Genomic DNA, 26,727 nt, shown 5'->3' with positions numbered 1-26,727 from the left:
GTTAAACGAATGTGTTCTAGCATCTGGAATTGACAGAGAAGGTCCATACTGGAAATACAGCAAAAAAACTTTCCTGCACAGCAAAGATTCCACTGGGGCTTCCAATGCATGTCTCAGAGCAGTAAGAAACCCTGAGCTGCTGACACCAGGACATTCAAAAATAGCTCTCTCCTACGGCCCCATGTGCTGGTCTTACACTTCTAATGACGTTCATGAGCAAAAATTACGTAAGAATTTCAGCAAAATTATGTGGCTACAACCTAGGACACAGTGAGTAAAATGAGTATAAACCTTAAAACAAAACCCTACAGGAAGGAAGTCCTGGTCCAACTTTAACATCCAAGCCTCTTAACTGTCAAATTCATAACCCTAGGGCAAGACTGTATCACCACCACCCTGTACAACCACATCCCCTTCCCTCTACTGGGTGTGAACATGGACACAAACAAGCAAAATAACCCAAGTGTAGGATAACCATGAACCCAGCTTCAGGTGTGGAAGGGAAGAACGGAGGCATTTAGGCAAGAGGATCTGTGGTGTGGATAGCGCTGGAGGCTAGGAGGTTCTCAAAGCTATAGGGGGCACCCCAAGAAGCATTTGGTTAAAAAAAAAAAAAAAAGGCAACTTCTGATACACCTATGTCCAACTGGGTAAGAGGAGAATGGGACAAAAAACAATGATCAAGGACATCCACCAAAAGACAAGCAACGATCTGCGAGAACCTTTAGCATGGTAGAAAATCATTAGAACCAACCCACACTCACCTTGTTTTTTTAAGATTTTGGTTACAGATCACTATTTGTTGAATTGCTCAGTTCTCCCATCACTGCTCATGTTGAACATGGTCAGTATATGTCCATAAGGACGCAGAACTTTTTATATATGGAGTTCCACAACCAGCAACACAACACTAAATCAGTAAACAAGCCTACAGAACAGCCTTCCTTTGTGGAAACTTTCATTGGGCTGAAAATTACACTCCAAAATCCACTGAAACATAGACCATCTTAAATGGGATTCTCCTCTCACTAAGAGAGGAACCAGCCCTCCTCCCCAAAGAGGACTTACCTAAGTTTCCTGCAAGCTCCATAAGGAATTCTCTAGAGACGGCAAGAAAGATTTGGTTGAAAAGATCCAGCATGTTAGTATTAATAGGAATATGCATTTCTACCAAAACTTCGATGAAACTATCTTTCCCCACCTTATGCCTGAATAATTCAGACAATCAATGTGGTGATTAGTTTTGTGTCAACTTAGCTAGGCCATAGGACCAAGACATTTGGTCAAACACTAGTCAAGATAGTGCTGGTGAAGATATTTTTTAGAGGAGATTAGCATTTCAATCAATAGACCTTTTTTTTAACCCATTACCCTTCATAATGTGGTGGGCCTCAACCAATCAGATGAAGGCCTTCAGAAGGGTGGGGGGAATTGACCGGAACCGAAGAGAGAATTAGGACAGCAGACTGGCTTCAGACTTGAAATACAACATCAACTCCTCCGTGGGTCTCCAGCTTGCCAGCCTACCCTGCAGATTTTGGACTTGACAAGCCTGCACAACTATAGGAGACCATTCCTTGAAATAACCCCACAACCTCTTTCTCTCTCTCTCCCTCCCTCTTACTGGTTCTGTTTCCCTGCAGAACCCAAATATAATCACCTAGTCCATTGTCCAATGAAACAGAGCTGTACCCATCTTTCAGAGCTTAAAAAAAACAAACAAAAAAACAAGGAGATTTACTTAAGTCCCTAAAGAGAACTCAGAAGCCAAACAAAAAACCTCAAACCATTCTGCATAATTCCTATTTAGAAATTCCTATTTCAAAAGCTTGGTATCTCAGGAAGTTATCAGAGTCCTGGTTCCTTCAAAGCGAGCAAGGCTTCAGCAGGACCTGTGAAACGAATGGTGATGCTAGGAAATGAATTTGTTACACCAGCAGGGGAGGAAAGAAACCCAAAAGGCAGTCAAGGAAAGATGAAACCCCAACGTATTTGTTTATTTCATTGCTCAGAAAATAAGTCTTAGGAGCCACTGTTCTTCAAGCATAGGGTCAGGTTCACAAGATGAAGATGACGAGAGGAAATGCAGCGAGAACTAGAACCTGGGCTCTTTCTGTCCCCATTACTTTTACTCAATTTGGAATCACCACTCCACCACTGGGCAAAAGCAGCCAAGGAAGTTAGAAACTGCCCTTTCTGCCCTCTGACTACCCAGGACTGCTGGGTTGAGGGTCTTCTTACCTGGCCATCTGCTTGTAGGCTTCTTCCGCCACAGCAAAGATGTGGGGGTCCATGTCCCCCATGTTTTGACCGCTGTAGGCATAGATGACATCTTGACCATAGATTGGCAACTGTTCGTAAGGATTAATGGCGACAAGCACAATACCTGCAAACAGAGACTGCAGTCAGATTCTGAGAGCAAGATGGCCGGCTGGCATTGGCCTCTTAAAGGCCCTTGTTTATATACATCAAAACCAAGCAAGGAGTAGGAGAACGAATCATAACCAATCACTCTAAGTCAAGACATATCTGAGTCTTGAGCAGGCACTGTGGTAGGCTCTGGTAGAGAAAAGAAAGCCGGGCCTCCAAACACCCTAGAGCGTGGAATACGCACATGTACGCACATGTACATAAACGCTCAAATGACGCTAAAATACATGCGAAATGTTGCACAATCAAATCTTGTCTCAGCCAGTTAACAACTGTGGGACTCTGGCTAATTACTTAACCTCTAAGTGCCTCAGTCTCCTGGACTATAAAATTGGGAATAGTAATTACCTTTACCTGCTTGTCCTGCAGATAATGATTAATAAAGAACTCCTGGACCAGCGCCTTGCATAGTAAGCACGGAGTGTTCGATTTTTATTAGCTCACATCACTTTAGATCATGTATTATTTTTCAGTTTTTGAAAAAAAGTTTTGTAGCCCCTGAAAGTATGTCACAATGATGGACTCAATAAATACATGTTGCAGGGAGTCAGCAAACCATCTAACATCCCAGATCTTTTATGGAAGGGCAAGGTAATACTTTAGAATGTAAAAAGAAATGAAATCCAATCTTCAAGAAATTCGTGTATTTCTTTCCCATAACAGCACATTCCAGATCTCAAGAGAACCACTGAGAGGGGTACCAAAAAATGTGAGCTTTTCCAGTCATGTGGGGAAGTAGAAACAAGAATGGAAAGGTCATTGCCAAGATGGGAGATCTACATTGTGTTCCCCTCTGGTGTTTGAAAAGGTACAAAAGTCAAGGAAATGAGAAGGGAATGGGAAAAATATTTGCATGAAAAAAAATGTATCTGATAAAGGAGTAATATCCAAAAACAAATAAAAAGAACTCTTAAAACTCAATAAGAAAATGATCCACCTGATTGAAAAATGGGGGAAGAGCTAAACAGAGACGTCACCGAAGACCTAGAGATGGCAAATAAGCACATCACAGATCATTAGGGAAGTACCAATTACAACTCTAAGGAGATACCACTATACACATATTCGAAGGGCCAGGACCCAGAACACGGACAGCACCAAAGATGTGAAGCAATGGAAATTCTCCTTCGTTGCTGGTGGAACGCAAAACGGTAGAGCCACCTGGCAGTTTCTTACAAAACATACCCTTACCGTGTGATTCAGCTTTCACACGCCTTGGTATTTATCCAAAGGGGCTGAACGCTTATACCCATGCGAACACCTGCACGTGGATGTCCCCAGCAGCTTTGACAACCGCCAAAACTGAGAAGCAACTAAGAGGGCTTTCCATAAGTGACTCAAACTGTGATACGTGCAGATGATGAAATGTGAGGTATTATAAAAAGTGGTTTATCAAGGTATGAAAAGACATGGAGGAAACTTAAATGCGTATTACTAAGTGGAAGGAGCCAATCCGGAAAGGCTGTGTGATTCCAGCCCAACGATACTCCATAAAAGCCAAAATGATGGAGGCGGTAGGAAAGATCAGTGGTTGCCAGGCACTGGGGGGAGGGAGGAACGCACAAGCAGAGCCCAAGGGATTTGAGGGCAGTGAAACTACTGTTAGGATACCATAATGGTGGATACATGTCATCATACATTTGTCCAAACCCATAGAATGTCCACCACCAAGAGTGAGCCCCAATGGAAACAACAGACTTCAGGTGATAATGCTGTCTCACTGTGGGTTCGTCAATTCTAACAAATGTACCACTCTTGAACAGAATGTTAATAGGAGGGGAGGCTGAGCATGTGGGGGGGGAGGGGGTGTTATATGGGAAATCTCTTTCACTCAATTTTGCTGTGAACCCAAATAAAGTTGCTTTAAAAAGTCTATTTAAAAAGGGGGGGGGGACACCAGAGAATACTTGGAATCATCTGGTTTATTACATTTCAGGCTAAGGGGAAAGGGCTAAGGGAGAGAAAGGACACCCACGAAGTCTTCAAATGGACGTTTGCCCAAAAAGACAACCTAGACCAAAAAATAACACCCAGGACTAATAAATTCCACCTCAAGCTAAGGACTTGAAGAATTCTCTTAAAAACAGCCTTACGGGTTGTATGTATAAAAGCCTAATTCACATAGCATTCAGATTTTGGTATTATACTCTAAGGTCTCACGTTTTCCTAAAATGTCTTAGCCACTTTCAGAGCAGAAAGGAGTGCTTCCTGAGGATTCTGTATTCTGTGCCACATTGGTCACCCTGAATAGCTGAAGCCGGAGGAGCCAAGGGGCATTGGGAGAAATACGTACAGACACCAGGACCTCTTTTAGAAGGGAGGACTTTAAAAAGTGAAGCCGATAGTCATTTATTCCTTTCTCCCAAACAGGGAGATTTTAAACTTTTTTTTTTTTTTTTAAGCCCAACTTATTGAAGCCTCTGATAAATGATGGGTCTTTTTCAAATAAAATCCCCACTAGCAATTGGGCTGAAGGAGTTTTGGGGAAACTACTTCTCAAGCATTGAAATCTAGCAGAAAAGCTCACCGGAACTTAGTAGCCAACCAACCGATTCCAAACCGAAGTGGAATAGCACAGTGAGAAGAACTCTGGTCCTGAGGCTCCCCCCTTGTGATCAACACAGAAGACCAGGACTCTGAAGCACAGCAGGGACGACCCCCCCCCCCCCCACAAAGCAGCCCGTAGCCTGACCGCTCAGCCAGACCCTGAGAAAAGGTCTGCTCCTCAGACAATGATTTACAGGGCTCTAGTTTTCACCACACCACTTCATACTCAAAAAAGAAAAAAAAATTGCAATGTGGGAAATTGAGAAGTTTCAAGAAAAAACTGAGAATTTCAGGACTTTTATTTTAAAACATTTGTCATGTTTTCTGCTCATGAATTCGACAAATATTCATCATGCACTATGTTCGTACATGGCAAGGAAAAGGGCCAAAGACAGCAGCCTTAGGCTGAGAACAGAAGCCAGCTGGGCATCCATTTCCAGGAGTGCGCTCGGTGAGGACAACAGACACCTGAGCTAGGACCCTGGGATGCCTTTACTCCTCTCCTACAGACTCTAGGACTACGCCGAAGTCAGTCAAGCCACATGGTGTGGTCCATTTCTTCCCTGGTTGAGCTGTGATTAACACCAATCATCCCACAGAGATGTAGGGCAGCCTAATTAAGCCACATTCTCTGATTGCAAACCTTTCAAGGGTCTCAGATAAGACGTACTTGCGAGAATGCTAGTAGGATTCCTAACTATTAGAGAGTTGACCACGTAAAGTCTGAAGACTGTAAGTACTTTCAAACCCATGCAGCCAACAGATGGACACCACTTACCACAGTAAGTGTAGATATGGTTCGACTCCAGGAAACGGACCTTTAAATTATGCAAAACTGCAGGCTCGTGTAGGTAGCTAAGGGCAGTTAGGTCATTTTCTCCCACCAGGATATCCGGATTCCGCAAAAAAGGCAGCTGGTTGCTTTGGACATCAATGGGGTATTCCCGAATCTAAAGAAATGCAAGGAACAGACACAAAAAGGCAGGGTTAGGAACCATGTAGCCTGCACCCAATGTCCTGGCATGTGGGCTAGGATCACTGCCCTAACATGATCGTAAGTCGTGAAGACCAATAACCCATTTTAAAGAAGGGCCAACTGAACAAAATGCTGGTCTTGCCATAAGAGACCAGCCCAGACAGATACTTGCTGGTCAGGTAAATCCAGTGTATGGAGATAAAATGAATGAACAACACGAGAGATTCGGAAGCACAATGAGATTTAATGACATATTCTACTAGCTTCTTGAGTTAATACATTTTTCATTCTGGTTGCAATAAGAGTACTGCTCCTCCTCCCATGCCACAAACCTTCTTTGGCCCCATTTAAGGCTGTTGCTTTCCTCTCCCCCATCAACCAACCCATTCGCTTTTTATTGGGATTGCCTTGCAACTAACTGCTCTGCATACATGCCCTCAAGTCACACATGTATCTGACAAGCTGACTACCAGCTACTCCAGGGGAATCATTTTACTCTGATCTAATATATAATAGAAGCTTGAGATATATACACGTGTGTCTTCAGGAAGTTTCAAATGCAAGGTGCTATCCTTGTGTCCTTAGCATAACACTTGGACGGGAGTACTCAAAAGAGGTTTACTGACAGGATATATTTATAACTGACTCATGGATATACATATTTATGTAATAAAAAGATGATGTTCTTTAGTGTGTAAACAGGAGAATCTTGGCTATGGCTTACACTGTTTTATCTAAATTTTTTATGGTGTTCTTTAAAATCTGAGAGCTTGTAAAAACAGTTTCCCAAACACTACTCATGTGTAGGCAGAGTCTGGGGTGGGACCCAGGAATCTGAAATTTTAAAAAATCCACAAGTACTTCTGAGACAGGTGGTATAGATATTTTAAGAACCACTCTTCTGGGGCGCCTTGGTGGCGCAGTCGTTAAGCGTCTGCCTTCAGCTCAGGGCGTGATCCCAGCGTTCTGGGATCGAGCCCCACATTAGGTTCCTCCGCTAGGAGCCTGCTTCTTTCTCTCCCACTCCCCCTGCTTGTGTTCCCTCTCTCGCTGGCTGTTTCTGTCAAATTAATAAATAAAATCTTTAAAAAAAAAAAAAAAAAGAACCACTCTTCTATATAAGCATTTCAGGAAATTTTATGGGCACAGCCTCAATTTACTGGAATAACAGGTTTTTTTTTAAAGAGCATAAATATCAATGTTCTCTCCTGTCCCACTTTTAGATGGTCTTGCACAACCAGACCTTAAGGTATATTAGAGCCAGCAAGCAGAGTAATGGTGCTAAAATCGGCAGACAGATGAAACCTAATAGCAGATCCAGAAATAAATGCAGGCACAGAAGGAGAATCTGTTCATAACACGGAAGAAAGTTGTTAAAAGGAATTTCCCCTATAACAGCAGTAGGTAAACTTGAAGCTATTTAGGGAAAAAAAAAATTGAACCAGTGTTCTATTCTCATCCCCTCATACAAAGTGAGTTTCAGATTTAAAAAAACAACACCAAAATGAGAAAATGTAGGCAGGTAGTAAATTTAAAGCTTCGGAAGTGAAGTACTTTTAAAGAATGATGCAAGAGTCAGAAGTATGTTGCAAAATTTTTGTATTTTGACTATCAATAGAATTTTTAAGCCATCATAAAACACAGCACATGCAGAAAATCAGAGAAGGAACAAGGATTTTGCATTACGTAACAGAATCGATCTTAGTAACCAAAGTTTTAAAAGCCAAAAAGAAAAGCAATACCCCAAGAGAAAATAACGTACAGGATACAAGCCACAAAAAGAACTCCACAGAACGTGAAAAACTATTCGATTGCCATTAACCAAAGAAATGCAAGTAATAGATTAGTGGCACCATTACCCACCATGTAAGCAAAGGCATGAAGACTGGTAAGACCTTCAGTACTAAGGATGCGGCCAAACAGGCCTATGGCACAGGTTCAGAGGGACTGGCCTTTTAGAAGGCGGCTGGCAACACCCCGTCAGACCCTTTCATGAATAGACTCTTTCTTGGCCTCAGGAGACAATTTCACAAATGGGCCAAGATCTCAACAATCTATAAATCATGAAAGTAAAACCTGACATACACCTGTATTTATAGGCAAGCCGCTACCCACAGCATCCTGCTGAATTTACGAAGAGGTTGGTTACAGAATGAAATATAGGATTTTTTTTTTTGAAAACTCTGTTAAACTACGTCATTCTCTGTGGAACGACATCCTCACAAATTATCAACAGTTTTAGCCATGACAGGTTTTCCTTGTATAGGTTCCTATTGGGTGTGTCGGGGTGTGTGTGTGGGGGGGGGGTGTGGGTCAAAGCTCTTCTTTTTGTGAAGAGGTCTTTTATCAAATATTTCCAGAAGGTAGGCAACGAGAAATGGAGTATGTTGAGATTTTAGGTTCTAAGGGTGATGGCTCCCCCCGCCACCTTTCACCTCTAGCTGAGTCACTGGTGTCACTGGGACTCTAACACGACCTTCCCTCTCCCCATGGAGACGCCCTCACCCCTGGAGCAGCAGGTGCGCTCTGCGTGTCCCGTGTGGCTCTGCACCGGCCTCCCACCCCTGGTTCGCAGCGCAGGACGTAGCCAAGTGCAGAACCGCAGGGCTCACCTAGCTCAACCCCTCATTGTTCAGATTAGAAAGCGGGGACCTGAGCTCCAAGTCTTTAACCCTGAGACAGAAACGCTGGTGTTCCATCTTTCCGCAGATGAAACACTCCCTCAAAAACCCTTCCCCAAGCGCACAGAGGGAAACACACATGCGATTTTGTGAAAATAAGGTCCACAAATAAGCCAGCGGTCCTGGTTACAGAACTGAACAGTAAAAACACCCAGAGCGGCAGCAGGGACAGCGGAGGCGCAAGCTCAGCATTCAACGGAACCGATCCTGGGTGTGCGGACATCCAGAGGGGAGCCGGGAAGGAAACACGTCAGGGGATTTTTTTTTTTTAATAGGATTTTGATTCTAACACTGCTGTTAGTATTGAACGTTCACAGCCAACATGGTTTCATTTGAAATCTAAGTATTTGGGATGTGATCAGGGACCATGAAAACTTCCCGGCACAAAAACTTCACAGTGTAATAACTGGGCCGTTGGAGGTGAGGAGGGAACTCAATGTTAACACTCACGACAAGATTTAATTCTCAGTCACCCACCCGGAACGAGCCTCGACCTCCCCCTTGAGATGAGGAATAGATGGCCATCTCCAATTGCTCCTCACCTAGCATACTGGGACTAGCCAAAGCTTGAGAATATAGAGTAAGAGCCTAGGGGATTGGTCCATTCTTGCACTTTCCAGTAGCGTAGCACATGTGGCTGTTGAAATCAAATAGAACCAAAACTTCAGTTTCTCAGCCACATTAGTCCTATTTCAAGGGCCCAATAGACACCTGTGGCCAGTGACTACCATACTGGCCAATACAGATAGACCACATTCCACGGTACCACAACGTTCTTCTGGACGACACCGGTCTAGATTGCTCTATGCTCTGTGGGTCTAGGGTTTTAGAGTACTTAGTAGGTGCTCAAAAAATATTAGCTGAATGGCATTTTGGGTTTTTTCATGACCTGTCTCACATCAATTCTAACTCACGTTACACGGAACTACATAAAGAGAACATAATCCTAGAAACATCTTTGAATGACAACTCCCAACACAAAGATTTGGGGCTAAGAAACAGCATATATGGTAGATAAAGCCAACTTCTTCCTCCTCCTCTACCCCATAGAACTAAGAGATCTAGAGAAAAGGAAGCTAGTAAGAACACGGCTACCAGCTGGCAAGGGGTTGGTGTTGACCCTGAAAGGCTACACATAATGTACTCTGGCACCCAAACAGACAAGTTGAAATGGGCTGAGAACCAAGGTGGAGCATTTAGGTATGGTCTCTACCACGGTACGTGTTCTTGCTTTGAGAAGTCAACAAGGAACTCAGAAGTAGCTGCCCAAGGGGGTTTCAAAGACAGAGTGCATTTGGGGAGAGTGTAAAAGGTACAGTGGAGGTACAGTCAAGTATCTCACCAAGTTTCTAATAGATTTCCAAAGATTCCTGGCCTTGACCTTTTCATTTTCTAAACCGTATACTTCCGTATGTATTACACACATTACAAGTTAAACTGGAAGCCCCCACAAGGGAACAGACGTGCTGTTTTCACTGCTGTATAACCAGACCCTGGCATATCATCAATCAATTGCTTTTAATGAATCATGAATAAATGGTGATACAATTAAGGGAAGAAAAGGGCCATAAAGGAAAATATAAAACAGGAAGTGTGAATTTTAAACAAAATGACAGCAGCATAAAAACACGCAGTCCAAGTTGATCTTTTTGATTCCAAGTTACTGCAGGAAACACAGCTTAGACATTCTGTTAGAATCGTGGTGTCCTAGTTTGGCTTTTGACTTGCTGGGTCTCAGCAATGAACTATCCAGACCATTTTCTCTATGGGCTTAATCCAGCGTTTCCTCAACCTCCACACTGTCTGCATTTAGGATGGGGGGAGGGCACCGGCTGCCCTGGGCATTCTAGGGTGCTTAGCGGCAGCCCTGCCCTCTACCTGCCAGAGGCTAGTGGCAGATCACCCTCCTTAGGACAACCCAAAAGGTATCCAGACACTGCCAAGCGTCCCTGTGCTGGGGGCTGGGGGGACCGGGGGCAGAAATCACTGCTTCACCCATCTCTGAGCAGAAGCAGCCGGGCAAAATATCCTGACAGAAAAGATCCCCAACACAGTGAAGGAAAAGGGCAATGGTAATAGGAGACCGATCTCTCAGATGGAAGCTGGTGATGATCGCACAGTGGTGTGAATACCCTTAATGCCCCTGACTGCACATGTCAGAACACGGTGGAGAGGATCAATCCTAGGTTATGTGTATTTTGCAACAAAAATATTTCCTTTAGAAAAGTATAACCTACTACGTTAGGCAAGATAACTAATTGCACTGGTAACAATATTACCAATAGATCTTTATGTGCCATTTATTTCATAACTTTAAATGTTTTTTGTATACGTACAATTTAAACAGGATAAATACTGTCTTTGTCATATTATTCTTGCCATCTAAACAAAGACTGTCTCAACTGTGGATTGTTGAGCTACTGAAGGCAAAAAATTATTAGGTGACCAAACAAATAGTAAAAGAACAGAAATAACCAGTAAAGCAAAAAGAAAAACCTAGTAATCAAAATCACTAAGACGTTCTGAGACAAGAGTATCTACCACTCTCAGCTCTAGTTTTGCCAGACGTGCATATAGCCGACACTTCCTCTGAACCGGGTTGACAAGACCCGTGGGCATTCTCCAGGTGCACAGGTCCAAGTGCACCAACGGTCAAGTACAGTGGTCCCAGCTCTTCTGCAACATCTGCATCTTAACATAAAGAATCCGGTTGGCAATCTCCTGGCTGTAACAGCTTGACATGTTTGGCACCGTCCTTAGACCTGAGTAAGAGGGGCCTTTCCCTGGGCCCTGCATCTTCAAGGGCTCCATCATCTTACACACAAAATAGGAGCTTATGAAAGAACACGTGGTCACTCTGCCACTTGGCATCAGGCTTCAGTGCTGACACAGTGAGATCTGCACCCCTCAACACACACTCCTGTGACTAACTCATTAGGCCCCAGGAAAATGCTTCTGCACACCGCTTGCCCCACATCCTTGCAGTAACGCAATGGCCTCCAGATGCCTTGAAGGTCTATGGACGGGAACTCTGCCAAAGCCAGAGACTGACACCGCTTTGGAGGGTGGGGAGGAGCTGGGCAGTCAGGACGCTTAAAGGAAAGGCAAATGAGCACATTCATCCTGCCTTTCAGAGGGCACAACTGCAAAGAAAATTCACACGTGGAAATACCAATACCAGGCCCAATGTCCAGCTCCCTGTTTCCCCTCAGGCCCTCAGGCTCCAGAGGCACTCACAAATCAGGCACAGTGTTTGCAACCATGGCAACACGACATGAGGAAGATTTTGCAACACTCCATAATTCACGTTCCTCTTAGGTTTATATATACATACAGGTACAACCTGCTTAAAGATAATGGTTCTTTACGCTGGCAGCCAGATGGAGATGGAATAATGGAGAGTTGCAGGTATATTTGTAATATATTAGATGTTTTCATTTTCAAAAACTAGCACTGTCAGTTTCACTTAAATTTTGAGGAAGTATGCCTTTACTAACAGATGCAGGCTTCCATCCACCCTCTCGCCCTGGCCCCGCCAACGCTCAAGGGCTTGGGTATGTAGAGACACAGGTGGGGCACGTCCCGCTCCTTCAAGCTCAGGTATGCCCGTCTTCCTCTCACACACACTCAGGGAGGCCCCTGCACACAGGGTGGACTTGCCAGGAAGGTGGCTGTGGGACACTGGATACGAACCCGGGCAGGAAACAATCAGGGAGAGACGGGACGTACACAACATCATAAAGGCCATGTGCCAAAGACCCAGAGCTAAAATCCTCCTGACGGGGAAAACCAGCTTTCCCCCTACAGTCAAGAGCAAGACAGGATGTACACCCTCACCATTACTATTTCACATAGCAGTGGAAGTCTCAGCCTCATAATCACACGATGAAAAGAAATAAAAGGCATCCAGATCGTCAAGGAAGAAGTCAAATTTTCACTGTTTGCACACAACATGATATTCTATGTAGAAAACCTGAAAGACTTCACCAAAAAAAATTGCTCGAATACACAAATTCAGCAGGATATAAAAATCAATGTATAGAAATCTGTTGCATTTCTACACACTAACAATGAAGCAGAAGAAATCAAGGAATCCGTTCCATTTGTAATTGCACCAAACACCATAAGATCCCTTGGAATAAACCTAACCAAAGAGGTAGAGATCTGTACTCTGAAAACTATAGAACACTTATGAAACAAATTGAAGAGGACACAAGGAAACAGAAAAACAGCCCGTGCTCGGGGACTAGAAGAACATACATTGTTAAGATGTCTATATCATCCGAAGCAATCCCTATCAAAATACCACCAGCATTTTTCAGAGTGAGAACAAACAATCCTAAAATTTGTATGGAACCACAAAAGACCCCAAATAGCCAAACAATCCTGAAAAAGAAAAGCAAAGCCGCAGGTATCAGGACAGTATAGTACTGTCACATAGACCAGACACATAGATCAAACAGACACATAGATCAATGGAACAGAACAGAGAACCCAGAAATGGACCCACAGCTCTCTGGTCAACTAATCTTTGACAAAGCAGGAAAGAACATCCAATGGAAAAACAGTCTCTTCAACAAATGGTGCTGGGAAAACTGGACAACATGCACAAGAATGAAACTTTCTTATACTACACACAAAGATAAATTCAAAATGGATGAAAGACATAAATGGGAGATAGGAAACCATCAAAATCCTAGAGAACACAGGCAGCAACCTCTTTGACCTTGGCCGCAGCAACTTCTTGCTAGACATGTCACCAGAGGCAAGGGAAACAAAAGCAAACATGAACTATTGGGACTTCATTGAGATAAAAAGCTTCTGCACAGCGAAGGAAACAGTCGACAATACTCAAAGGCAGCCTACAGAATGGGAGAAGATATTCGCAAATGATATATCAGATAAAGGGCTAGTACCCAAAAATCTATAAAGAACATATCAACACCCCCAAAACAAATAATCCAGTTAAGAAATGGGCAGAGGACCTAGACATTTTTCCAAAGACAACATCCAGATGGCTAACAGGCACATGAAAAGATGCTCAACATCACTCATCATCAGGGAACTACAAATCAAAACCACGATAAGGTATCACCTCACACCTGTCAGAACGGCTAAAATCAACAACACAGGAAACAACAGATGTTGGCGAGGATGTGGAGAAAGGGGAGCCCTCTTACACTGTTAGTGGGAATGCAAACTGGTGCAGCCACTCTGGAAAACCGTATGGAGGTTCCTCAAAAAGTTAAAAATAGAGCTACCCTATGATCTACCAATTGCTCTACTAGGTATTTACCCAAAGGATACAAAACTACAGATTGAAAGGGGTATGTGTAACCTGATATTAACAGCAGCATTATCAACAATAGCCAAACTACGGAAAGGATCCAAGTGTCCACCAACGGACGAACGCATAGAGAAAATGTGGTATAAATATACAATGGCATAGTACTCGGCCATCAAGAAGAACGATGTCTTACCATTTGCAGCAACGTGGATGGAGCTAGAGTGTATTATGCTACACAAAGTCAGTCACTCAGAGAAAGACAAATTCCAGGGCACCTGGGTGGTTCAGTCGTTAAGCATCTGCCTTTGGCTCAGGTCATAATCTCAGGGTCCTGGGATCGAGCCCTGTGTCAGGCTCCTTGCTCAGCAGAGAATCTGTTTCTCCCTCTCCCTCTGCCCCTCCTACCCCTTGGGCAAGCGTGCGTGCGCTCTCATTCTCAAAATCCTAAGGGGGGAATAAAAGAACAAAAACCAAATTCCATATGATTTCACTCATGTGGAAAAAAATTTTTTAAAGTAGGCTCCACACCCAGTGTGGAGCACCATATGGGGCTTGAATTCACAATCCTGAGATAAAGACCTGAGCTAAGATCAAGAGTTGGCTGCTTAACCAACTGAGCCACTCAGGTGCCCCACCATATGTGGAATTTAAGGAACAAAACACGTGAACTTAGGGGAGGAGGAGGAAGAGAGAGGGAAACAACCCATAAGAGACTCAACAATAGAAAACAAACTGAGGCTTGATGGAAGGAGGTGCGTGGGGGATGGGCTAGATGGATGACGAGTATTAAGGGGGGCACTGGTGATGAGCAGCAGTGGGTGTTGTATGTAAGTGATGAACCACTGAATTCTACTCCTGAAATCAACATTGCCATGTTAACTAACTAGAATTTAAATTAAAATTTAAAAAAAATTTAAGTGCAAAACCATGGAAACAGGGCATTTCCCCTGCCACTAGAGGGCAGGAGTTACAAGGGAGGTGAAAGCAGGAGACAGAAGGCCTGCCAGGCTCAACTCTCTACTTGAGGCAAACAAGGAGGAAACTCCGCATCACCAAGGTTTGCCAACAGGGACAAACATGCTTGGTCCAGCTGGAAAGCAGCACTGTGTTAAGGGTTGGCACTCCTGGATACTTTGCACCCATCACGGATGCAGGAAGAAAGAGAGGACGCTATCCTTTTCCAAGAAGTTTCCCATAGGCTTAAATATAAAGTATCTTCCATTGTGCTCAGTGAAACTAGCCAGACACAGAAGGACAAATACAGTAGGACTCCACTTCTAGGAGGTACCGAGAGCCGAGCCATCACACTCAGACACAAAGTGGAACAGAGTCACCAGTGGCTGGCGGGGCTGGGGGGGTGGGGGGAGTTAGCACAGAATGGAGACAGTTTCCGTTTTGCCAGATCAAGAGTTCTGGACATGGATGGTGGTACAACAATGTCGAAGTACTTTATGTCACTGAACTGTGCATTTAAAAAATGGTTAACGTGACCAGTTTTATGTTTTGTGCGTTTGATCCCAACTAAACTAGGCAACACTGAAGAAGAAACCTCTCCGAGGAACACTACGGAGTCTGACTACCTTGAGCGGAGCGTACAAGCGAGCAGTAAGGTAGAAGCGGGGGGTTAAGAACACTGCGGTTCCAAAGAGAATGAATTTATTTTCATCCCTTGCCACCGTAGTTAAACCCACACTCTTGGACTTTGGTGGTAGGAGGGTGGGGGAGCACTGCCAGGTGGATTTCGGCCAGCCTGATACATCAGGGACGGTCTGGGCTACAGAGCACATGCTCTTCAAGCTTGCAGAGGCTGGTCCTCTAACTTCCACCCTCCTGCCTCTGGTCCACAGCTCAGCTTCGTGGCTCCTGGGGACCACCTGGAGCCAGCAGTGGGCGAACCACAGTCTGCAAGTGACCTGGACAGAGCGGGACGTTCAGAGCCCATTATTTCTCAAGAGCTGCTAATCTGCGGCCCCAGGCATCCCTTCTGATCACACACTGACTGGCCACATAGCAGGTGGGGAGAGGGGGGCCCTGGGCAGCTGCCAGGATTAGTCATGCTGGGCAGATTTTCAGCTGGGGAGGCAAGCATCTGCTCTGTTTTAGCAACACGGCAGGTCATTCCTCACTACCTCCGTACAACCCTTTAAAAATACCCACCCACTTAAAAGATCATCTAAAATGAAATGTGTTGGAATAAAAGTCACACCATTCAAGTGGGTGAACTAATTTCATCTTGTTTGGGGCGTGGGGTGGGAAGTTATTCCACACGGTAAACATGATTCCATCTGTCGGGAATTTTGTTTCTCGCCTCAAAACCAAGAGGCTAGCCACGTCTGCTGCCAGGAAGGGGAAGGTGAGGCATGCACACCTTGGTGTAAAAAATCTAATTCGTGTCCCAGTTTTACCGAGTGATAGGCTTGAGGGGATAGAAACAGAAGTAAGGGGAGATGTTCCATCTTTCTACTAATCAATGAGTTACCAACACATAGTAGGACTATGTGAGCCAAGGATAAGACAAGTAGGTCATTACTACAAGACCAAGATGCTTGAAAGAAGAAAAAAATACAAGAGAGTCAATGACTAAGGGCTAAATGACATGGAACCAATTTTTAGGGCTAGTGCTGTCTCAGAGGGAGGCCAGAAGCACTCTAGCCTTCCCGCCACCCAATGCCGTCCATACAGCAGCCTCTCCAAAGTAACCCACCCCCAAAGCCAATTCTTGGTTTCTTCCTGCCACTTCCTTCAAAACCTGTTTCTCATATGATATCCTAAAAAGGCACAAATGAGTGATTTCATGTGGCATTCATCTTTCTCAAGACTTATCACTGAGCCTAATACCCACATAGCACAAGGTATAAACTTGTCGAACCTCTATGCTGTCCGCCTGAAACTAACATTGTCTGTCAACTATACTCCCAAGTTTTTGCCGACGCATTTCTAGTCTCCCCCAAATGACCTGGGCCTGCGTCCTCGGGCCACCTCTCCGACCCCTTCTTCAAACGATGCCCCGGTGCACAGGCCTCCTTTCCTTCAACACCCAGACGGAACATCGTGCAGCCTCGGGGCTTTGGCGCACACACCACTCCTGCCCCGGACACTGCACGCTCATTACCCTGAGTCTTCGACGGCCAGCTCCTTCCCCTTCAACTCCCTCAACGCCTTCACCTCCTCAGGTTCCCTCTCTTTCCCGTCCCACACCTTATCCACCTGCTTCTGCACCTCCTGCAATGTGTCACACCACGCTGCTCTACCTGTGTTCCCTCCCCTCAATGGCAGGGCCACATACACCCCCAAGACCCGGCACAGGGCAAGTATTCAAATATTTGTGAAGTGCACACTTCACAGAGAAGGGTGGTCGCAAAAGGCTCATGAAATTCAAGAAAATCAGATCAAATCGGAGGAAGAGTTCATAGTTAACTACCTGTCTTCCTTTTGACGGAAGCCACCTGAAAGGCAACTACTCCAGCCATCTGGCTGCACCAGCTGCCACACGGAGTGCCCACGTGCTAGGCACGATTCTAAGCACACGTCACACAGCAACTCCTTTTATGCTCAAAAGCCCCCTAGACAAACTATGGCTCGCGTGGAACAGAGGAGGTAACTGGTACAGAAAGACTGCGAACTTGCCCGAGGGCACAGAGTCAGCCACCCAGGGTCCCAATCCGCAGACAGGCTGGGGTCCAGAGCCAGAGTTCCAAGCACTCTCCCATGCGCGGCCTCCCACGGCACCTCCTGCCTCACCTCCCGCTGACGCCTCAGCCCATGAAGGGAACCCTCCCCTCCGACTCCACGGAGAAGACCCTTGCCGTGGCCACCAGAGATCGCTCGGCTGCCAACACCAGCGGGGATGTACTTATTAGCACGGCCGGCCACTTCCACGTACGTAATCAACAGCAGCCACAGAAAGATGCCAGAAACGCAGAAAGAGCTCTACTCTGCGGGGCGAACGCCGGCCCACAGCACACTGCCCTGAACCGCGGCCTCCCCCGCACGGCCCACACTCACCGTTTCATCTTCCAGTCTGAGCTGGAGGCTCTTCTCTCCCTCCTCGTAGTCCTTGGTTAGTTCAGCTGAGCGCCACACTTCGTCAGGGTCAGGGATCCAGACCCTCGTGTACTGGAAGATTAAAACAAGAAAGATAAAAATAAAGCATTCAGGTGTCTACATAGGTACTGCTGTCCCTGAGGGGCCCTCCAGAGAACTTGTAAAGTCATCCTGACATACCTTCCTCCCTTCTCATTCCAACACACAAGGGGGTCTAATACTGTGACAAGTAAGTAACTCCCAGGACTGGGGACAGAGGGCACTCTAGATCCTAAGAGAAGGCCACAGATCGATGTAATTATGATTCTGCCCGCAAGACTGCCCAGCCTGCATCTGGTTACACCCACCAGAGCTGCACACCTCACCTCAAGGGCGGGACAAAAGAGCAAGGTCAGAGGGAGCGCCTAGAGCGCTACGGCTGAGGAACAAAACAACACACGCCAAGACAGAAGAGCCCATCTTCAAACCTTGGGGACCTCCGCTCTGATACGCTGCATTCAGGGACAAAGCCATTTCCCTGCAGAAGGGACAGAAAGTGTCAGCAAACTGAAAGTGGGTTTACATAGTCCGAAAGTGTCAGCAACCTCCGTTTACTCGTGAATCCTTTAAGCCACAAACAGACCCCAAAATCTTGCTCAAGCTCCCCCAGCTGCTGTAGGATTTGCAAGGCCATGAAGCTGGCCAACTCCTAGCGGGGTAGAACACGGTTCTTGGTAAGTGAATAAGCCCTCTCGATCTAGCTGGGGGGCTGTCGGCCCGGACTGCATACTACAATCACCCGAGAATGTGGCAATACCAAGACTGAGTTTCTCCTGGGACCTACTCACAATCCGAGGGGACATAAGAGCTCCCAAGGCGAGTGTAGCGAGCAGCCGTGGAAACCGCAGCTCGGGTGCACTGAACGGCAGCACCTGGGCGGGGGGCCATCACTCGTGGCAGCATGCCTTACGTCTGACCGACAAACGTCTGAATTCTATAGGTATGTGACCGCCACAAGGCCTGCTTGCTTTAGAACCTGGCTCTGCGTGCACATGCGCACACACACACATGGTTTCATGGCCATAGAACGTTCTCAGCAAGCCTGAAACGAATAGCTCTTAGGACCAAAAAGGCCAGCCAGAACATGTGCCTGGGTCAGTATAACCGACCTCCCTCGTGAAGTGACAGCTCCAAGTCCAGCGCTTGGGGCCAAGCCATTGTCTGGGCCCAAGCAGCCAGTGGGCTTTATTCTGGTCTTGCTTTTTTACAGTGCTCTCCTCCAGATGCTCACTGCCCTTTTTAAAAGCAAGCCTCTGGCCCTTATTGCACTGGTCTCGAATTCACCATTGAGAAGAATAAATCATGAAACCACAGACTCACAACACTCATTAATGGGAACACAAACCACCCCCAATTTGCATCCCTGGCATCCCTGATATCCCAGCCCAGGACACAAAGCCAAAGTCGTTTTGTACATTATGAAGAATCAAGTCCACAGGAACTTCTCTCTGCCTCTGAGCCTGCTCTAATGACTATCTTTACAGAAGACGCTCTAGAGCTTTACAGCACCTAAGTGCTTCGGAGCAGACAGTAAGAATGCTCTGAGCTACCTCCGGAGAAAACTTTGAGCATTTGCCAACCCTAACTGTCAACATTTCTTCTCCCCTCAGGTGTTCTAACCTCCCTCCTCTGCGCGTCTATAAACCTACCTTCCACCCAGCTGCAAAGACTTTTCAGATCCTGTGCCCATGCCCCAGGTGAGGGATCTTTCCTCAGCCTCCCTACAGCTGTCATCCCTCCGAGTTCGCTCCAGGGACCTCCCGCCCAGGCCGCGGAAGTACAGCACACCGGAGGAATTGCACTCCACGTTGTGTAAATGGGGTCAGGAATGGCTCAAGGGAAAAGGGACAAGTCAAAGAAGAGTGAGGAAAATCCCAACAGGAACGGAGTGGAGAGAAGGATGGTATGTGGACACCGTCGAGATGCTGGACATCCTGGAAGCCAAGGGACAAAGTCCCGGCTCACCCGGGGGCTCCTCTGGCCGGACCCCTACTGTCCACATGCCCCTCACTGACCTGTTAATTGCACCAACACCAGAAAACCTCGTTGCCTGGCCCTAGCTGTTTAATTCTTACTCTGGGAAAGTCCATTTCTCTACTTATATAAATCTCTTCTAACAGACTCAAAACAGACTCAAAACAGCTACTGGCAGAAAACGGTCCCTATTTTCCTACCCCACAGAACCCAGCACATCTTCAGGGGCCCTAATGATTTAGCTCTCTGCTGTTCCAAGTGAGGACCTCAGTCTCACCATTACCTGCAAGCCTGTTAGAAACGGAGACCCCCAGCCTCCAGCCACACCCACTGCATCACTGCGTCCCCTAAGTACTTGCTCTTCTGCTTCCTCAGTACGTGCTCATTCTTAGCCCTGCCTTTGTGCATGGGTCAGCAAACTAGAGCCCTGGGCCGAATGTAGTGTGCCACCTGTTTTTTGTACAGCCCAGAAGTATGATCTTTCAGTGTTTAAATGGCTGGGGGGGATGATATCCAGATGATAACATGTCAGTAACATGAAAGTCAAACTTTGGTGTCCATGAAGTTTTACTGGAACACAACCACGCATTCCACTCACATACGGTCTACAGCTGCTCCGGCACTTTGATGACAGTCGTGCCGTCATGACACAGACGTTATGGCCCAAAAACCTGAAAGGTTTACTATCTGGCCGTTACAGTGAAGGTCTGTTGCCCTCGCCCTTTGTACACGCTGTTTCCGCAGCTCAGAATGCCCTTTCCTCACTTGTCTGTGTGGGCAGAGTCCAAGCTCCAGGTCCCTGCCCTCACTGACCCCTGACCTTCCCTGTGCCCTCCCAGGTTAGCCCTAACCGACTCTGAGCTGTGGCAGTCCCTCTATGATTAACTTCATGGTTTTGCAGGCATTTCCTTCACATCTATTTCGTCCCACTACTGCCAAATCTTTCAGATAGGCTATTGGGCTCCTTTGTATCCCTGGCATATAGTAGGTGTTCAATAAATGTTTTCTGAGAGAGGAATCCATAAACAATGCATTTAGGAGGCATCTGGTTTCCACGTAAAACACACTGTGATAAGCGCCATGTAATCAAGTAGAAACATGGAGATCTATACCCTGACTTCATGGAACCTGCAATCTAGTTCGGTAGGTAATTCACATAAAAATATATTCCAAAGGGTGATGTGACCAATTCCTGGGGAAAGTAATAGCTGCCCAGAAGGGGCAGGCAAGCCAAGAAAAGGGAAGGCAGCAACAACTGATGCCAACTGAGGAAATAAATGGCCAAAGTCTTCCATCACTTTTTAAAGGACATTGTGTATTACACACATGATCAAGCAAGCTCCAGATTCCAATCAAGGAAACATCTGAGCACCTACTACGTGCCCACTGTGCTAGATGCTGTCCTACTTCCTCCAACCCCACAATAAAGACACACGCGGACATGTGCTGAGATCACAGCAGCTCACTGTTAAGGCAGAATGAAGGAAGCCCTGCATTGTGATGGTACGGGATGGGCGACATCTGCAGGCAGGCCTCCCCTCAGCTTCCTGCTTCCCCACCTTCATCCTAGTTCACAGATTCTCAGCTTAAAGTGTCTACAAATTACCGAGCAGAGCTGTTTACCCAACGTCATGCATGCCACACTTGATGAGCAATTGACGGGATTGCCAGGGACAATTTTAACCATAATCAAATTTTGCTTTACATGCTGACTTAGCAAACAACCCACCATTTCTTCCCTCCCCAGACCTACCCACCCGAGGAAGATCCATTGCCTCTGTAATCCCAAACAAGGCAGGACATGATCGATGCAAAGTAAACAGCCAAGAAAACAGGCTAAAGAGGGAGAGAGGAGCACCACAGTAGCCGGCAAAGACCGGAGGCAGACAGACAGATCTGAGCTGTGGAGACATGCAGGACGTGGAGGGAGGTTTCCTTTGGAGTGATGAAAATGTTCTATAACTAGACAGAGACGGTGGTTGTACAGCACTGTGAACGTATTAAATGCCACTGAACTGTTGACTTTAAGTAGCTAATTTTATGTTATATGAATTTCACATCCATTTAACAAAAACCTGTTTTGGCTTGCAGAGGACACAAACAACATCCCGTATACACTCTACTGGCATGGGTTTTCCTAGTGTCTAAGAACAGTCAAATATATTCTTTTAACAGAAAGCCATCAATTCTACAGGTCAGATGGAAACTTCCTAGAACCAAGGTTCTGTGTTGCCTCTTGTTTTTTCACCTTCAAGGAATTCCTTCCAACAAATCTGACCTCTACACCAGCTTTCCTCAAGGGAGATTATAGGAAAGACAAGCCTGACCCACATAACCCAATTATAGCCCCACTCAACTTGTCAGTACCACCCCCCCCTTTTAACAATGCTTAACTCCGTCCTGTCTAAGGTGATAGAAGTCTGACTTGATTATCAAAGAACTTGTGATTTTTTTTTGGAAAGAGGCCTGTGTATTTACTGGAGAAGCAGAGGCCTCTGTGAACTGAGAAGCATCAGTATCCAGAACTACTCTCCAGCCGCCCCACCCCCACCCTCCTCTCCCCACTGTCCGCAGGGCCTGCAAAGGCAGTTCTCAGCTGGAGGGAGTGGCTGCCCAAGGCAGGAATGCTCAACCCTGGAGGCAGGTTAGAAACACGCCCCTCCCCCCCCCCCCCGGGGGAGCTTTTAAAGCTTCCCTTGCCAGGTAACCACTCAGACCAATCACAGCAATCCCTGGGGATGGGAACCAAGCCACTCTGCATCGATGAGTCCGCAAGCTAGCAGGCCTGTAGTTTCACTTACTGACTGGCAGGCACGGCAGACCCGCAGTGCCCAGAGGCCTCTCCTCACCGCCTGTGGTTCAGCATGAAATTCCAGCCCCAATATTCTTGATCCTGAGCTAAAAGCATTACCTCCAGAAAGCCTTGCACTAAAATGTAAATGCCATATCAAGAAGGGGGCCACATTTACCTATTTGCACTCATCACAATGCAGTGCAGTAGTGTGGCTGAGTGTGGGAGCTCTAGAGCCAGGCAGCCTGGGTAAGAGCTCCAACCACCACTTATTCACCTGGGTAAGCTGATGAGTAAGGTTCTGAGCCTGTTTCCTCAGCTGTACAACATGAGTAAAAGTTAGACGTACTTCACCAAGCAGTCCCAAGAATGAAATGCATCCCACATTATCAGAGCACTGTAAGCACTAGACAACAGGGCCCGTGATAACCTTGTACACGGTGGGCATACAAGGCAGGATCCGGATGGGATCTTGCAGAGAATTAGGGAGTGGGAAAATCATAAGCCTAAGGTGTTTCCAGGTTACTGGGATCCTTTTGATGTCCTGCAAATCGTTCTTCATAGATAGCCATGCCTCGCCTAAAAATCAATACTTGGATCTAGCCTACTTTAACTTCAAAACCCTGAGAGGAGGGATCGTTAATGTTGCCTGGCATTTAAAAATTATCCACAGATCTTTAAAAAAAAAAAAAAAAAAAAAAAAAAAAAAAAAAAAAAAAAACCACCAATGCCCACGCCCCACACTTGAGTAATTAGGATGAAATCTCAGAGTGGGGCCCGAGCACTGTATTTTTTTTAAGCTTCAAATGAACGTGCCACCAGAGTTAAAAATCACGGTTTCAAGAAGGAGCCTCAGAATCCAAATGGACTGTAGGCAAAGGAGAACAGGGACACTGGAAACATTCACATCCTAGAATTATTAAGAGAGCCACCTGCACAACCTTATGCTAAAATGAGTAACTTCAAGTACTTCAGTCATTTCATCTTCGTTTGAAACTCAGGTAAGATGACCAGGGTTATCACTAATCCATCACAGAGAACACTGGGGGTAGAAAAGCACAGAACAATTTGCCCAAGTTCACAGTGAGCAGCTAGGGTCAGAGCCATGACCAAAGGATCTGCGACCTCAAGTCCCCTGCTGTCTCCCCCTCGTGGGGAAACATTAACTTCATTATAGACCAAGTCCCCGAGTGTGTATTTTACACAGGTAAAGGCTCTCATAAGCACACAGGAAAAAAAGTGCCAACAGCCACTTGCAATGACATGCCAAATTAAGCCACTAGGTACTTTAAGAATCAGGCAGACTAAAGATTGGGTTGCAATGTCACCTTGACCTGAAACACCATCAGGGCACTGTCCCCCAGGAATGGACAAGAGGGGAGCCCCCAGCCTAACCTGGTGGCTGACTGGATAAATTGCCCATCCGTTCCATCCCATGTTAGGGCACGAACAGCAGGCACGTGGTTGGCCTTGTTCACAGCTGTACCGTAGCACTGACGTGATGCCACGGTTCGGAAGGCACCGAAATCTCTGCTCTGTAATTGAAAAATCAGGGCTCTGGTTGCAGGGTACAAGAGAAGTCCCTTTCGCTAAATTGACAAAGTAGGCAAATAGCATTTTGCAGGACATGAATTTCGTGCTAGAACTCGAAAATGCAATATCACATTGGTCAGCTTCTACCCCCGTAGCAACATAGAAGCCACCGAAATTCTCCACCCAAGACCAGTCTATGATCAGTCACAGAGAGTAGCATCAACAGACCAAAGGTGACCAGCATTGAAATAAGTGGATATGCTGTGAGTTCCAAAGGAAGTGGGGGGGGGGGGAACCAACTGTTAAAAGGCAGGGAGGGGAGGCAGAGGACACAGCTGCCACCCGAGGGAGGAAGGACCACACCAGCAAGAATAGCAAGCTGCTTCCCCAACCCTGCCTGCAGCCCAGGCTCAACGTGCAAGGACGGTAAGCAGAGAACTAGACCTAGGAGACTAGGGATCCCTCTAGGCCAGAAAAACGTGTACCCCTCACATAGCTCAGTTCTTTAAATGAGGTTCGTAAAACACAAACACTTTGCAAAGATGTCATAAGTGATGTCCTCTGTTTGGTGTAAAGGTGTCCATTTTGAAGCAAGACTTTTACGGACAGGGAAGAAAAACACTTCCAAATTAAGCCAACAGTTTCTTTTTAGCACGACTACAATAGCCGCTTCCCTGGTGCGTGTACGTGGCAGGTATGGCCATGCTGTAGAAATCATGAGGACAACTTAGCTAACTGCCCTCACAGAAGGAAGTGGGTCGCGGTTCATTCTTCTGCATAATACAGTCTGGAGGAAAAAGCCTAGGTATTTTTGCTCATCCAAGTAGGACCACCCACTATACTCTCCACATGTGAGGCCTGAAGATCACGTTCATGGGCCCAGACATGAGCTGCATCCTGAACCCTGTGCCAATGATTAGTTTCCCAAACGGGGCGGCGGGGGGGGCCTAAATAAACACACCCACCAGTAAGCTGCTGGGCATCTTCCCTTCCTTTGTACTGGGCTCCCACTAAAGGAACTGGAGAGCAAGGAGGTTAAGATTCAGGTATCTGAGGGGTTAACATCCAAAATATATGAAGAACTTATAGAACACTTAAAAAATGATTAAAAAGATGGACAGAGGACCTGAATATAGTTTTCCAAGAAGAAATACAGATGGCCAACAGACACACGAAAAGACGCTCAACATCACTCATCAGGGAAATGCAAATCAAACCACGAGACAGCACCTGACACCTGTCAGCATGGCAATAACCAAAAAGACAGGAAAGAACAATGTTGGCAAGGATGTGGAGAAAAAGGAAGCCTCGTGTACTGTTTGTGGAAACGTATATTGGTGCAGCCACTGTGGAAAACAGTACGGAGATTCCTCAAAAAATTAAAAATAGAAATACTATATGATCCAGTAATTCCACTATTGGGTATTTATTCAAAACAAACACTAATTTGGAAAGAAATATGCACCCCTAGATGTGTACTGCATTATTTACAATAGCCAAGCTACAGAAGCACCCTAAGTGTCCATCAATAGACAGATAAGATGTGGTTCGTATATACGATGGAATATTATGCAGCCATAAGAGGATGAGATCTTGCCATTTGTGACAACATGGATGGACCTAGAGAATATATGCCAAGTGAAAAACGTCAGAGACAAATATCCTATTATTTCACTTATATATAGAATCTAAAAAACACAGCAAAGGCATGAAGGAGAAACAGATCCATAAATAGGAGACTGTTCTAGAGGACTGAGGATAGGGGGAATGGGAAAAATGGGTGAAGGCAAGTGGGAGGTATAGGCTTCCAGTTACAGAAGAAGAAGTCATGAGGATAAAACCTACAGCATAGGGAATACAGTCAATGGTATTATAAGAGCATTCTATGGCTATAACCATAATGTAGAGACTTGAATCGCTATGTTGTACATCTGAAATTAATGTAACATTGTATCAACTATACTTTCGTAAAAAAGTTTTTTCAGAGAGACTCAGGTATCAGCTACTAGCCTTAACTTCTATTACAGGCTCAATTTCCCCATCTGTCAGGTAAAGAAATAGCTTTCATATTAAGGTTGCTGTTCAGATTAAATGAACTGATTTATATAAAACATTTAGCACAGCACCTGGCACACAGTAAGTGCTCAGTAGTTACTGTCAAATGCAGCAGGAACTGGGGCTCTGGGGATGAACGAGATGCGGAGACACCCCTCTCTAGGGGAGCCCGGACACAACCAAGTAATCCCAGCAGAACCATCGGCACACAGCGTGCCACAGTAGCACACACGGGACTCCTCTGATTTCTTTCCTGAATGTAACAACTCCCCCTCCAGCAAGTCCTGCTTCCTGGTTTCCCTGTTTATTCATCCGATGAAAGGCTTCCAGGACCAGTAATAACCTTGCCCTTCCCCCAAATGCTCCTCAC

General features: G+C 45.9%; 1 protein-coding gene across 2 annotated transcripts in view; it reads right to left on the bottom strand.

Annotated features, from left to right (window-relative positions):
• The window catches only part of MYO5B (myosin VB), a 340,915-nt gene that overhangs the window by 180,374 nt on the left and 133,814 nt on the right, over window positions 1-26,727 (bottom strand). For both annotated transcript variants that reach the window (XM_087869830.1, XM_087869831.1), the window contains exons 2-4: window positions 17,927-18,037; window positions 5,756-5,927; window positions 2,242-2,386 (exon numbers count right to left, since the gene is read on the bottom strand). In XM_087869830.1, the coding sequence (XP_087725956.1) occupies window positions 2,242-2,386; window positions 5,756-5,927; window positions 17,927-18,037 (428 nt within the window). The remainder of the gene's footprint in view (window positions 1-2,241; window positions 2,387-5,755; window positions 5,928-17,926; window positions 18,038-26,727) is intronic.

This window comes from Ursus americanus, chromosome 19 (assembly GCF_024610735.1).
Source record: "Ursus americanus isolate L20-20 chromosome 19, mUrsAme1.1.p, whole genome shotgun sequence".
NCBI lineage: Eukaryota > Metazoa > Chordata > Mammalia > Carnivora > Ursidae > Ursus > Ursus americanus.
This window is presented reverse-complemented; position numbering and strand designations above follow the sequence as displayed.